This window comes from Arachis ipaensis, chromosome B10 (genome assembly GCF_000816755.2).
Source record: "Arachis ipaensis cultivar K30076 chromosome B10, Araip1.1, whole genome shotgun sequence".
Lineage (NCBI taxonomy): Eukaryota > Viridiplantae > Streptophyta > Magnoliopsida > Fabales > Fabaceae > Arachis > Arachis ipaensis.
In genome coordinates this window covers 6,547,181-6,561,282 of record NC_029794.2, presented here as the reverse complement: position 1 = coordinate 6,561,282, position 14,102 = coordinate 6,547,181, and the positions used below count along the sequence as shown (strand labels likewise).

Sequence of the window (14,102 nt, the reverse complement as noted above, 5' to 3'; positions counted from 1 at the left end):
CCCTATATTTAAAATATAACAAATCCTATATATCATTAATTTGACACAATACATAATTAATATATGATAAATTTAATATTTCCAAAAAAAATAGTCATATTTATTGAGTACATAGGAAATTAAAATTTTTATTATAATTAACTAATTAATATACTTAATCTCTTGTTTCTCCTTGTTCCTGCATCACTATTATTTGATTAAGGCATTTACAATCTTTTTTAATTTGACCTCAAGTTATTATGAAAGATCAGAGTCAAGAATCATCAATTATATATAATCATTATACTGCTCTAATTGATAATTAATGTTTTATATTTCTTTCTTGATCATCTAGTAATTAAATCAATACATGTATTCAAGTACATCAAAAGGCAACTATACATATATAGCCATTATTCATTACAATATTATAATAATCCAACCCAAAACACTTCTCCACTAAAATGAGAATTGGCAGAGAACAATAAAATGAGAATTATGAAGATGGTAATAATAATAATAAGTTTTGCAAGCATATTATTGCCATTGTGCATAGTAGTTATGGTATCGAATGAGGCAGAGCCTTCGGTAGAGTATTTGAGAGGCCACAACACTGCACGAGCAAGTGTTGGGGTTCCTCCACTGAAGTGGGATGTGAAACTAGAAAAAAAGGCTCAAGAGCTGGTGAATGAATGTTTCGGAATCTGCTGGGGAAAAAATTGATGAAAGGACTAATTTGGTGTACGATATTCAATTTCAGGGACTAAAATGAGTCATTTGATGCAAAGTAAGAGACTAATTTGGTGCACATGTAACGATGACATAGTGGATGACACGTGGACAAATAGCATTACAACACGTGGCATAATCTGACACGTGGCAAAATAGCATTGTGACACGTGGCATATCCATTCACGTAGCATGCCACGTGTCATTGACCAACACGTCATCGTACCGTTACACGTGTCCAAACCATGAAGTGATACCTGTCACCAAAAGTCCATGTCATCAAGCCACGTCAGCGCATCGTTAACGGAAAACGGATCAGGGACTACTTTGGTGCAATTTTTCCAATCTCAGGATGTAATTAGTGCAATTGGAATTTCAAAGACGATTTTGATGCACGACGTCAATCTCGAAGACCACTATGAGAATTTACTCGCTAAAGTTTGGATCTGCTGAACACATTATAGCAGCAAAAGCGGTAGCGAGATGGGCGTGGCACAGAAAGAGTACTACAACCATAAATCCAACTCGTGTATTGGTGGTAAGTGTAAAGAATACACTCAAGTTGTTTGGAGTGAAACTACTCATGTTGGGCGTGCTAGAGTTAAGTGCGATTACTGCCAAAAAAAATGCACCCTTGTTGGTTGTCTTTATAGTCCCGCAGGAAACGTTGCTGGTGTACGTCCTTACTAGTTAATTAAACTACTTTTATTATTATAATAAAATTGGCTATGTCAGAAAAGTAAGAGAGAATATTAGAAAAATTGTTTGTGTGTATTTAAGTTATTTAGAATGATATAAATATAGATACTAAGATAGCGTTTGTTTTGAGGTATTGGAACAGAGATTTGGAGACTGAAACTCAGTATTATGTTTGTTCGCTCAAATACTGGTACTAAAATTTCTGTTTCTGTCTTTAAAATTTCAGTATTTCAGTACCTCCAAAAAGTGAGGACACAGGGGACTGAAATTTTTAGAGACAGAGACTGAAACTTTAATAACATTTTATACCTAAAATACGCTCATTTCAATTAATTAATTCCGATTTTACCTTTTGTAAAAATTAAATTAGAGTTTCATTCTTGTTTTAGTTTCTGTCTCCCACTTTGCACCAAACAGAATACTGAGATTTATTTCTGTCTCTGTCTCTTAGTCTCTGTCTCTCAGTCTCAGTCTTTTAATCTCTGTCTCTCCACCAAACGCTACCTAAGAGAATAGAAATAAGGGAACCACTTAAATAAAGACGCATAAAATATTTTTTTTAAAGATGTTTTTTAGTAATTAAAATTTAACACATAATTAATTAAATCGTGTTATTTTTGTTAAAATTAGGCTAGACAAATTGATTTGACCGAAAAAATGGTGAATCAAATCTTGAACTGGTCTAAATTAATATTATTTTTTATAGAAAATGATTACAAAATTCTATTATAAAAAAATGACTAAAATATTTCTATTATATATATTAATTTTGAGAATTTTAAATGCTAACCCTTTATTTTTGTATCGTCGTACGATTAGAATTTAGAATTTCCAAAATTAAAATATATATAAAATAAGAGTATTTTAGTCATTTTCTATAATAAGGATATTGTAGTTATTTTTTATAAATAATAATATTAATTTAGATCGGTTCAAGATTTGATTCACCTTTTTTTTTGTCAAATTAATTTGTCTGACTTAATTTTAACAAAAATAATATGATTTAATTGATTATATATGTTAAATTTTAATTATTAAAAAATATCTTAAAAAAAGATATTTTAGACGTCTTTATCTAAGTGACTCCCTAAAAATAATAAAAATATAATATTCTATAATAAATATTGAGATCTATGACATTATACATATATGCATAAGTTTTGACTTGTTAACTACGCCTAATGATCAATATCTCTTAAACATGTATATCAAGTTAAAGAGCGGGGGGTTTTAAATCAAACATTTATATCAAGTTACACCACACATATATGATATAATTTTAGCAATACAAATGGTTATTTTTGTAGAGAAATTATGTTTAATTATTAATTCCAAAATACCGTTTGAATCACTAATTTTAGCGAAATTAATACTTTTATTATTATGACAACATATTTTAGATATAAACTGGACTTCTTACTCCTAAGAAAATTTAAAATAAAATAAACAATAAATTTATATAATATTTAATTTACCTTCACTTCAAAATCAAAGAGCACATGAATTATTTATACTAATAGAAAAGAAAAAATCTTTAAAATTTACGTAATGTAAAATTAATATATAACACAAAAATTACTATATATCCTAAACAATATAAAATTTGTATTCTCTTATTATAATTAATAACTAATTAATATACTTAATCTACTATTTCTTCTTGTTCCTGCATCATTATTTAATTAAGGCATTTACAAACTTTTTTTAATTTGACCCCAAATTATTATGAAAGATCAGATTTAAGAACTATCAATATAATCATTATACTTCTCTAATTGATAATTAATAATTTATATTTCTTTCTTGATCATCTAGTAATTAAATCAATACATATATGTATTGAAGTACATCAAAAGGCAACTATATGATATATATACATAGATTGTACATATATAGCCATTATTCATTACAATATTATTATAGATTAATATTTGGCAAGCATTGGCAGAGAACAACAAAATGAAAATTAGGAAGATGGTAATAATAATAAGTTTTGCAAGCATATTATTGCCATTGTGCATAGTAGCTATGGTAGCTAATGAGGTTGAGCCTCCAGAAGAGTATTTGAGAGGCCACAACACTGCACGAGCAATGGTTGGGGTTCCTCCGCTGAAGTGGGATGTGAAACTAAAAAAAAAAGCTCAAGAGTTGGTGAATGAATACCTGGAAATCTGCTGGGGAAAACCACCGCCATCCAAGTCCCCTATCTACGGTGAGAATCTGATGTGGAAGTATGCATCCGCTGAACACGTTACAGCAGCAAAAGCGGTAGCGTGGTGGGTGACACAGAAAAAGTACTACGACCATAAATCCAACTCGTGTATTGGTGGTAACTGTGAAGAATACACTCAAGTTGTTTGGAGAGAAACTACTCATGTTGGATGCGCTAATGCTAAATGCCCAGATACACCAGGCGTCGTTGCCAAATGCACCGTTACTATTTGTCTTTATAATCCTAAAGGAAACCTTCAAGGTCATCGTCCTTTCTAGTTAATTACAACCGATGTTATATGCATCAATTTTTCTGTTCATTTTTTGCTATACACCTTTAAAAATGTTTGGTTGTTGTAACTACTCTTTAAAACATTTAACTAACTTTGTAATGGACTTATGTTATTTTTTTTATAATTATTTATTTGTTTATCTGTATAGTTATATATGTAAGATACATTGCGAAAAGTATTAATACTTAAAAAATTATATATTTTTTTGAAGTACGTCGTTAATTTTGGAAAGAATTTAGCATATTGCTAAAATTTATATTTCTATTAAACCAAGTGAAATGTATATGAATTTAAGGAGATGATATAAAAAAATTGTGTACTATTAATGAAAATTGATGAATTGACAACTCTAATTATAAATTGGATAAACTACATTATACTTTTAAATTGATTAAAATGGTATTATTATAAGACATATGATTTATTATACCACCTTATCAGAATTAACTATTTATGTATTTAACGCGAGGGTTTCTACACTTAAATTTTTAGACTTTTTTTAGTACATTATAATTGTAATTCATGAATATTTGACTTTTATTGGTATGATTTATTGGTCTATAAATATGAACAAAAAATGTTGTAATTAAGTCATGGAAGTTAATTCATATTCTTTGTAATATTAAGTATTCGATTTTGTATCAAGATAGACCAAATTATTTTAGGCTTCGAATAAAATTGGAAGCTTTAACAAAATTCAATACAACATAGACCAATAGCCAAGTGAATTTATCTGCACCTTATTATTGTTGCAAGTTACAACAGCAAATGTACTATTATATTAAAGGTTTACAAATGAAAGAATTAATTTAATTAGCATATACATGAATTGAGTAGTTACATCAGAATACCTAAATAAACTATCCATACAATAGATAACTACCTGCCATGACATTAAGACCCTAACCACAAACAATCACGGAATTGCAACCTCTAAATTATCTCATCACTATTCACCCACCCATTGCCAGCAAATTTTGTGTCCATTTCTAGTATATATTCAAACAATATAATGATGACATGAGATAATAATAATAATAATGCATGAGACCCACTTGACTTATTTTATATCTTAATTTATCATTAATCAAAATTTATACCAGTTTTTAGAGGTAGCCTGAATTGCTAGCTCAAATAAAGATGAAGTCTTTTCCAGATCATCACGAAATTCCCACACAATCCTAGCATGTATAAGTTTAAAAACTCAATTATTCCAAAATGTATGAATACAAATGCTTGAGATCTGTCTCCTAAACATTATACTCAACTGATTAGAGGTTCTCGTTTTATCCTTGCTGTTTCGTCTTATCCAACAGAAAATACTGATGACTGACTGAACATTGCCCTCCTCTGAAAGAAGTGATCAGACACTACTAGAAAACTAGTTATTACAGACGGATATTTCCGACGGATTTTATCCCACGGAAATACAGACGGAATTTCAGAGAAATTTTTTGTCGGAAAATAAAAAAATGAATTAGTATAAATTACAGACGGAAAAAAATCCGTCGATAATTCTGTCAAAAAAATTAATTTTTTCCGTGGAAAATGGTTACAGACGAAAAATCCGTCTGTAATTAAATAAACAAGAACGCAACATTTTATTAAATTATTACAGACGGAAAAATCCGTCTGTAATTTAAAATTTTCCGTCGAAAATATTAAAATAAATGTTTAATTCTCGTTCCTCTCTTCATTTCTCAAACACCATCCTTCGCGGGCTCCTCACCCATGCGGCCATGCCCTCCAAATCCTTCATCGGTGGCACCTCTCGCTGTTGCACCGCCACTGCCCGGAGCTCCATCACACCCCTTTCCCAATCTCTCCGTCACACCCATTCACCAGTCTCTCTCTTTCAGCTTCGACGCCGATGAATTTTGCCACCCTCTCGACACCGTTTTCTGTCGCTGCTCATTGAAGCTCGTCAGCATCGTCGTCGTTGATTCAGGTAGGCTCCGTCGTCCCTTTCGATAACATTGATTCTCTTGCCATTGTATATGTTCTGTTCTGAAAACAATTTAGGGTTTTGTTACAGACACAGAGATGGCAAGCTTTATGTGAAGGAACTCCAATTTGTTGAGCATTGAATTGAATCAGATTGGGTATATTTTGAAATGGACTTTGTTAATATGCATTCTACATGTTTGTTGTTTTGTCTATTTCTGACTTTCTGTTGTTGTTGTTGTCTCTTTGGGGTTAGCCTCATTCTTCAGGAGAAATTAGGAATAGATTTATGTGTGTGAAAGGGGAAACTAAAATTGGGAAGAAGCTTGAGAAATCACCCGTCTCAGAAGAAGAGCTGATCAAGAAAATTGAAGGTAATACTTTGACTTCAAATTGATTGTGACTATGTTGCTGCTTCTTGTCACCTTTGTCAATTAAGCATCAAGATTCTAGACGGCATGAAAAATCATCTCATGTTAAGACTGACAGGGATATGAAGTTTCTACTTAGATATAGAGAAATGAAAAGAAAACTTCTAATTCAATGCTTGAACTAGTTTAGAGTTAGCACAAGAAGAGGCTAACAACCTATCAAGCATGGTCCATTCGGATAATGTACGGCTCGAACATGATGTGGCCTTCCTCAAGGCTGTTTTAGATGATACACAAAAGGTACATAACATTAACACACTTTGATTGAAAAAGCACTTGGATCAATCATTTTATACAATAATGTTGTAATCACCTGATTGAGTTTTTGTTGTAGGAGCTGCACTCAACCAGAGGTGTGATTGCTGGAGAAAGAGCCAGGGCATTCCAACTACAGGTATAAATATAAATATTTGTATTAATTACTAGCCTTAGCTGTATCATTCATAACATCACTTTCTTTTTGTACACACAGTATGAAGTATTTCATCTCAAATAGAGATTGCAGTCAGTGGAGAATCGAGAACCTACTCCAAGGAAACCTTTTCATCTGCAGTGAAGTGAAGTGGGTAGTTGAAGAGTAGTTACTAATAACCATTTAAATCAGTTAATGTGATCTTTATTTATTTATTTGGTGTATAACTCATGATCCTTTTTGAGAACTAACCTTTCTCAAACATGTTAATAGATTGAAAATTTACACTTCATAGATAAATATTTTTATTACCCCTTTTTCTTGTATGTTTTCTTCTCTCCATCTTAATGATATTCTTTGATCATAAAAAAGTAAAATCCAACTAAAAATTGTGCAAATTATTTTGTTTCGCAGGTACTTCTTATCCTGCCAACTTTGAACAGCTTTTCGTATATTCTGTTTTCATAAAGAGAGATCACACCTACTGAGTCTTGTGAATGGCACAGAACTGTATCCACAACTGAAATATACCACAATCATTTGTTTTATCATCAGGCTCTTATTCTTCTTCTTCTTCATGAAGGGTTACTAAGATGTGGTAAGAGTTGCAGATCTCAAAAGAGGAAATATCTCTATTGAAGAGGAAGCCATCATCACTAAGTTGCATGCTTCTTTTGGCAACAGGTTAGTGCTATTTACTACTACTCTATATGTGTCTCAATGAGAGAGGTGACCTACAAATCCTAATTCATGGCATATGCATACGTCTCCTTATTGTTATGTTTGCCACTTTCCTTGCAGTCACAAAGGTGGCTGTGGGAAACATGTGAGGATTTGTTATTTGGTGCATTCATGACACATGGCTCCTCTTCCCCTTGGATTGATTATTCATTATTATTCAAACTAATGGTCCATTTTGCTTTGCTGTTTCAACTTCTCAGAATTAGGTTTCAATTTAACTATTTAAAAAGTATAAAAAAAGTCATGTTAAAAATGGTACTAAGATCATCAGTATGCAGATGGGGTAGATATGTCAGAAGTGCAGGTACTAAGATAGGTCAAAATGATGCTTTTCTCTGCAAATGTCATTCTAAGAGAATTGTGCAATCATGCAGGATGATTTTTCAGCTGTTATAACAAAGTCATTGGTGACCTTGGTGCATGGCCTGGAAACCAAAGGTGAAGTTGCATGCTCATCTCAATGGATCCATTAGAGACTCCACACCTGTATGTATATCCATATCTCTATCTTCTGAGATTCATCATCCTTTTATTCTTTTTTTAATTATTATCTATATTCATTTATTTTGCAGAGAACTCACAAAGGCCTTAGATGAAAAGAGTGTTATAAATTTCTCTCAAGTGGAGCATATTATCATGAAGTGTATCTTAGTCAGTGGCAAATATACACGCTAAGAGATTTCTTATTCCATAAGATTTGACTACATGCTCTTTTAATTAAATATTTATTTGTGATGAATTATAGTTGATGTATCAACACACTTTGATGTATGGTTGTTACTTAATATTATAGTTGATGTATTAATACACTTTGTTTATGTTTTGAATTATATTAACTTGTTTGTTTATTTTTTGAAATATTATAAATATTCGAATACAAAATAGATAAAAAATTATATTTATTAAATTTATATTTATTTTGTATGAAAACAGGTTTATTTTGTAGTAGAAAAATCTAAAAAAATATTATTTTACCTTATTGACGGATTTACAGACGAATTTTCTATCTGTAATCAGAGTGTGAGATGATTTTCCAAAGTTTAAATTACAGACGGAAAATCTGTCAAAAAATCCGTCTGTAATTACAAACGAAAAATCCGTCTGAAAATCTGTCTGTAATTACAGACGAAAAATCCGTCAGAAAATCCGTCCTCTTCGGGAAATGGATGGAAAATTTACAGAGGGAAAATCCGTCGATAACTGATAAAAATCCATCGGTAATTTTCCGACGGAAAAAAATCCGTCGGTAAATAATTTCCGACGGGGCTTTTACAGAGGGATAAAATCCGTCGGTAACCAAAAATCCGTCTGTAATAAAGACTAAATCTGTGTGTAAATCTGTCTGTATTAATCCATTTTCTAGTTGTGAGACAAAACTTCATATAATAAAAGTAGTAGAATTGACAATAGTAATAATTTATATACATAGTTAAGTGCCACGTTTATCTTAATCTTTATGACCTCTTTTTCGAAAAAAGAAATAGTAGATTACTCACCAATTCTCATACAAAGTAGTTAAAAATAAATAGTTCAAATGATGCAGCCTTGAGAGTGAGTTCTAAAATAGCACCATTTTTAGAAGAGTAGAAAATTTATTTACAAATTGATGATAAGTTGCATTTTTATTATTTCATCTAACGACCAATCTCATATGAGTAGAAATAAGCTAAGCAAGCATACCAAATAATGAGTAGTTTAAGATGAGTGCAAATCAAAGTAATATAACTAATCAATTTTTGAAGTAAATTAAGGCACTAATCCTAATCTCATAACCAATCATTTTTCCCAATATTGCAGAAACTGGCGAAGTGAGATTGGTAGCGCACAAACCTTGGCACTACTGCTCCACTGTGCGTCACTGATCCATCCTCCTCTCTCCGGTATCGAGCTTTCGAGTCTCCTGCACAGTGTCTAAAATCCATACTTCCTCATCCATGGTGGGTAAAATCCCTAATCTCCGACCCACCCTGCGCCTCTGTGTGGTTGTGGAGTCACGCGGCTGCCCTCCGTCCTTCTCTCACCAGCGTCGAAGTTTCCCATCTCCTCGATTGTGCGAGAAACACTTACACGCTCCTCCCCCGTGTGCCAATCTGAGCTATCGCGGCCTCTCCTGTCACTGGTTCGTTCTTTCACATTGATCTTTCTTTCTTGTTTTCATTCTTGGTTCATAATTTTGATTCAGGTTATTTTGATTCAGAATTTGTCTATATCTTCTATTAATTGGGGTTAAATGTTACTATTTAGAGTTAGAGATTTGAAGGTACTACTTTTTTTATTTATTGTGTGCTTTGTATTGAAATTGATAGTTAGAGTAAATAAATGAAAAAAGTTATTTGATTAATTCAGTTTCAATAATGTTTAATTCCATTTTTGACATAATATTATGGATGAAACTGTTTGAAATAAGGTTCCCAACCATCCTTTTCCTGGGACTCTGTTACACACTTACATTATCAATTGAGAGCCTTAAGGTTTAGCTCAGCTTAATTTCAGCCGAATCATGTGCACCGATTGTCTTCATACCCTGCTTTATTAGAGTTCTTCCATAAAGTTAGAAATGACTTAACTTCAGTACTAATAACTAGCTATATACTATATATCAGGATCAGAACTTCTAAGTTATTAACATTCTCATCAAGTCAAATTTTAATTCGAAACAGTAGTGAACTAGTTACTAACACTCTAAATTAGGCGAAATATAAAAAAAAGGATCATTATCGTTATTAGAGGAATGGTCAATTGGTCATGGATCGTGCTTCCCATTTTTGGAATTGGAATCATTAAAAAAGAGGGACTTAGGTGTGTGTATAAATCAGATAAAGAAATGCTAAGGTGTTCATGTTGATCTCCATTATACTCTTTGTATGCTAATAGCATCTATGTTCTGCTTCTGAGCTTGAAATTTTCAACTATTATATGATGACATTCTAGAGAGAGGGTTTTGTGCTCAATTATTGTATGAGAACCTTATCATGATATTTATGTTTTGATTAGACATCATTAAATCTGATGAAAGTTATTTGCTTAATTAATTTTATTGCTTATTCTATCTTCTTGTTAATTTATTATCAATTGATTGAATCTCTCAATGGATGAAAAACAAGAAGAAAAATAAATATTTAATAAAGGCAAATGAAAGATCCTAAATAACATCAAATATAATGTAAGAGAACATGTGCAGAAGAAACATACATAAATCCACATACTTGTCTTCATGTAGGAATCTCAGTGAATAGCTACAATTATATAAACATGAATAAGAATAGTGTTGTTATCATTTGATTATTGTTCTTACGAAACTTCTATCATGCTACAAAATATATTTAAAGCTGATCCTTGGACTAGTAGCTCGCTCTATATATACTCAATTTACTCAGTTTGTTATTAATAGAAAAAGACTTAACCTTGTTATCAAAAGGACAATTTAATTTCTTCTCCTTTAACCTGTTATTAGATACACTAAGTGCTTGTGCTGTCTTAATCTTGCATATGAAAAAATTTAAAAAGTAAAAAGGTTCTCTACAATTATATAAACAAATTTTGATACGTGTTTCATATTTTTGGAAGAGACCCAAAAGTAATTTCATTGGTTCTGTTAAAATATTAGGAGTTGCATCAATGGGATCGAAGGTACAGGGACAAATTTGGATGTGGGTTTATAACAAGTATGGGCAAGTGGTCCTTGCAAAAAATATTTGATGAAGTGAAGGTAAATATTTAGGTGTTTAATTCTGTGTATATTGTGTCTGACATATATAATACCGTTAAATAAAACATACCACAACTAGAAAATGGATTAATACAGACAGATTTACAGACGAATTTAGTCTTTATTACAGACGGATTTTTGGTTACCGACGAAATTACCGACGGATTTTGTCCCTCTGTAAAATCCCCGTCAGAAATTATTTGCCGACGGATTTTTTTTCCGTCGGAAAATTACAGACGGATTTTTACCAGTTACCGACGGATTTTCCCTCTGTAAATTTTCTATCCATTTCCCAAAGGCGACAAACTTTCCGACGGATTTTTCGTCTGTAATTACAGACAGATTTTCAGACGGATTTTCCGTCTGTAATTACAGACGAATTTTCCGACGGATTTTTCGTCTGTAATTTGAACCTTGGAAAATTATCTCACACTATGATTACAGACAGAAAATCCGTCTGTAAATCCGTCGGTAAAGTAAAATAGAAATTTTTTTAAAAATTTTTCCATTGCAAAATGAATACTTTAGGTTTATTTTTTAAATTTCCTCCATCAAACACACTGTAAATTGAAAAAAAAAAGAGGCCAAAAATCATATAGATAAACATAATATTCATTATATGATACCTATAAAATTGGATGTTATTTTTCAACATCATTGGCCGATATCTCACTATCTCAATAAAAAGATACCCAAAAAAATAAACCATTGACAGAACTATAACTATTTACATTACTCATTGACACTACTAGTTCCTTCATTTTCAACAATTTAAACAAACAAGATTTTATATTGATCCTATTCCTTTTAGATTGCATGATGGTGACTTGCTCAGAGCCATTGACAAATACACCTCCTGGATCTCCTTGTGGTTGTGTGGCCACTTCAAGTTAAACTCCACATCAGCATTGCAATATACAAGTTCTTCCCTTTAGTTTTCAAGCTAGCTGAGAAAATTACAGCCAGTCTTTTGTTGAGTCGCAACCAGGTTCGCATTGTTGGAGCTAATGCAGCAAATCATCAACTAGAGAAAATCCTGTTCTCTTAAATTTGGTGCCTCAAGGAGTTAAGTTTGATGATACAACAACATTCTTGATATACAAGAAATTCTGGCACAAGGAAATTCTCACTGATGCTTCCTTTTTTGGCACAAGAAATTCTGGCACAAAGAGTCAATATTATTAACGCAGAGAGAGTATTATTAACGCATCCGAATCTTAGTGATTAAATTAATGTGTTATGTACCTCCTCCAAAGGCTATATCAATTGATGGAATTCCTACATGCTGCACAAAAGGTTTATAATCTGATCCTCCACCACCTAATCTTCCAATCTTTCCATGTAAAGAAATAGTTCATGATTAGATTCAGGCCAAATCAAATGCAGAATTTTCACTACTCAGCAACAATTCAGCAAAGCTAGCAGTAGAAAATTTAATAATCACATATCTCTAATTTTAGAATTCAGATTCAGAATATAAAATTGCAAAATTAGAGTCTACAACAGCAAAAGCTTCAAAATTAGCAAGGAAACAAAAAGACAGCACGATTTAAGGCAATAAATAGCTCTTACCATTCAAAAGACAAGTTTTCTCCCCGGTATCTTTGTACTGACGGAGACATTGGTTTAGACGGAAAAGATAAGGCAATACAAGCACTAAAGGGATTGCAACAGAGTGACTGCCACACACAGAATCAGCTTCCAACCAAGCAATTGTGGCAACCTACAAGAGTTTTGGAAAATGGATCCCCTAATTAGAGAAGTCAATCAAGCATCTTGAGAGCCAAGAACAAAAGATACAAGTCTAGAAACTAAAAATTTTAACTGTTAATGAACAAGCTCTATGGAAAAGGAGAATGGTAAGAATGCTTAAATCTGTAGACAAATTACAAATATCAATATTATATAGAGTCCACAGTGCTGGTTTTTTTTCTCGAGAATGAGCAAAAGCTTTTATTTCATTAGACAGGAATAAACTAACTAATGCATGTGTTAAAACTCACCTGTATCATAAGCTCAACTAGTTCCTTCACGGATACTTCATTGTCTGGGTTTCCCACATTGAATATCTGTCCATTTGCTCTTTCAAGATTATCCTGTGACAAGTTGACATACACATTATCTGAAGCTCATGGAAACTCAAAAAGTTGGGTTAAGGAAGTCATGCAGTGATCCATTTCTATGAAACTCATAGACTAAGAGGTGCTGCCCATACTCTGAACAATAACCAATATAAATGGATGAATAGAAGAAAGAAAGAAAAAAAAATTATATAACAGATACAATGAAGAAGAAAATAAAAAATAGAGAGAAGAGAATACCAGTTTCAGAGGCTACGAGGAATAAGAGAATCAAGCATGGAAGTAAAAAGGAAGATTTTGCCATTCTGAAAGTAATTAGTTGTGGCTATGGTATGAGTTTGAGTGAAGTGAAGAAAGATGAATGAGGATTGGGTAGTGTAAAGTGGATGGGATGGTGTTACTATATATATATAGTTCAGCTACAATTCATATCCAGAAAATTTGGAGAGGTAAGCTGTCTTCTCATAACTTTCTGTCTTCACATAAATTTGGAGAGGTAAGCTGTCTTCACAGAACTACTAAATAATTAATAAAGGAGAGAACATTTAAGATAAATAAGGATACAGAGACATAAGGAAGAATTGAAGCATCACCTATTAATAAAGAAAGAAGAAAACTCAGTGCCTTAGCTTTAAATTTTCTACTTTTGTATATCTAATAACTAACTCGTAGATATGCCTTTTTGTCCCTCACTATGGATGCTCTTGTTAACAAAATTGAGCTAAAAGGCTTACACACAATGCATCAAGAATCAAAATCAAGTAGGAACATAAAGAGAACCACGTGAGGGACATTATAGGTTGTGCTTGTCTTTTAGGAGCCAAAAAGAAAATAATAATAATAATAATAATAATAAAAGTTTATTATATATAT

The 14,102-nt window shown here is 32.0% G+C and overlaps 2 protein-coding genes, 1 long non-coding RNA gene and 1 other non-coding gene across 5 annotated transcripts in view; 3 read left to right on the top strand and 1 right to left on the bottom strand.

The window, feature by feature from the left end:
* The window catches only part of LOC107622220 (pathogenesis-related protein PRB1-3-like), a 20,095-nt gene extending 18,675 nt beyond the window's left edge, over positions 1-1,420 (top strand). The window contains exon 2 of the mRNA XM_021112943.1: positions 1,382-1,420. Within this exon, the coding sequence (XP_020968602.1) occupies positions 1,382-1,398 (17 nt within the window). The 3' untranslated portion in view covers positions 1,399-1,420. The remainder of the gene's footprint in view (positions 1-1,381) is intronic.
* Positions 3,436-3,897, top strand: LOC107620022 (pathogenesis-related protein PRB1-3-like). The gene has a single exon (XM_016322248.1). It carries the CDS (start codon positions 3,436-3,438, stop codon positions 3,895-3,897), a length of 462 nt encoding a protein of 153 aa, XP_016177734.1.
* Positions 7,681-8,248, top strand: LOC107623576. The gene is made up of 3 exons (XR_001616513.2): positions 7,681-7,743; positions 7,814-7,925; positions 8,012-8,248. It is a non-coding gene; the product is annotated as an uncharacterized LOC107623576 (long non-coding RNA).
* Positions 11,747-14,096, bottom strand: LOC107623574. Of its 2 annotated transcripts, none has more exons than XR_002355035.1 (5): positions 13,470-14,096; positions 13,152-13,364; positions 12,721-12,871; positions 12,394-12,481; positions 11,747-12,307 (listed from the first exon to the last, which is right to left on the bottom strand). It is a non-coding gene; the product is annotated as an uncharacterized LOC107623574 (transcript). The 2 variants fall into 2 exon arrangements; XR_002355036.1 differs by having other exon boundaries at positions 11,849-12,307; positions 13,152-13,244.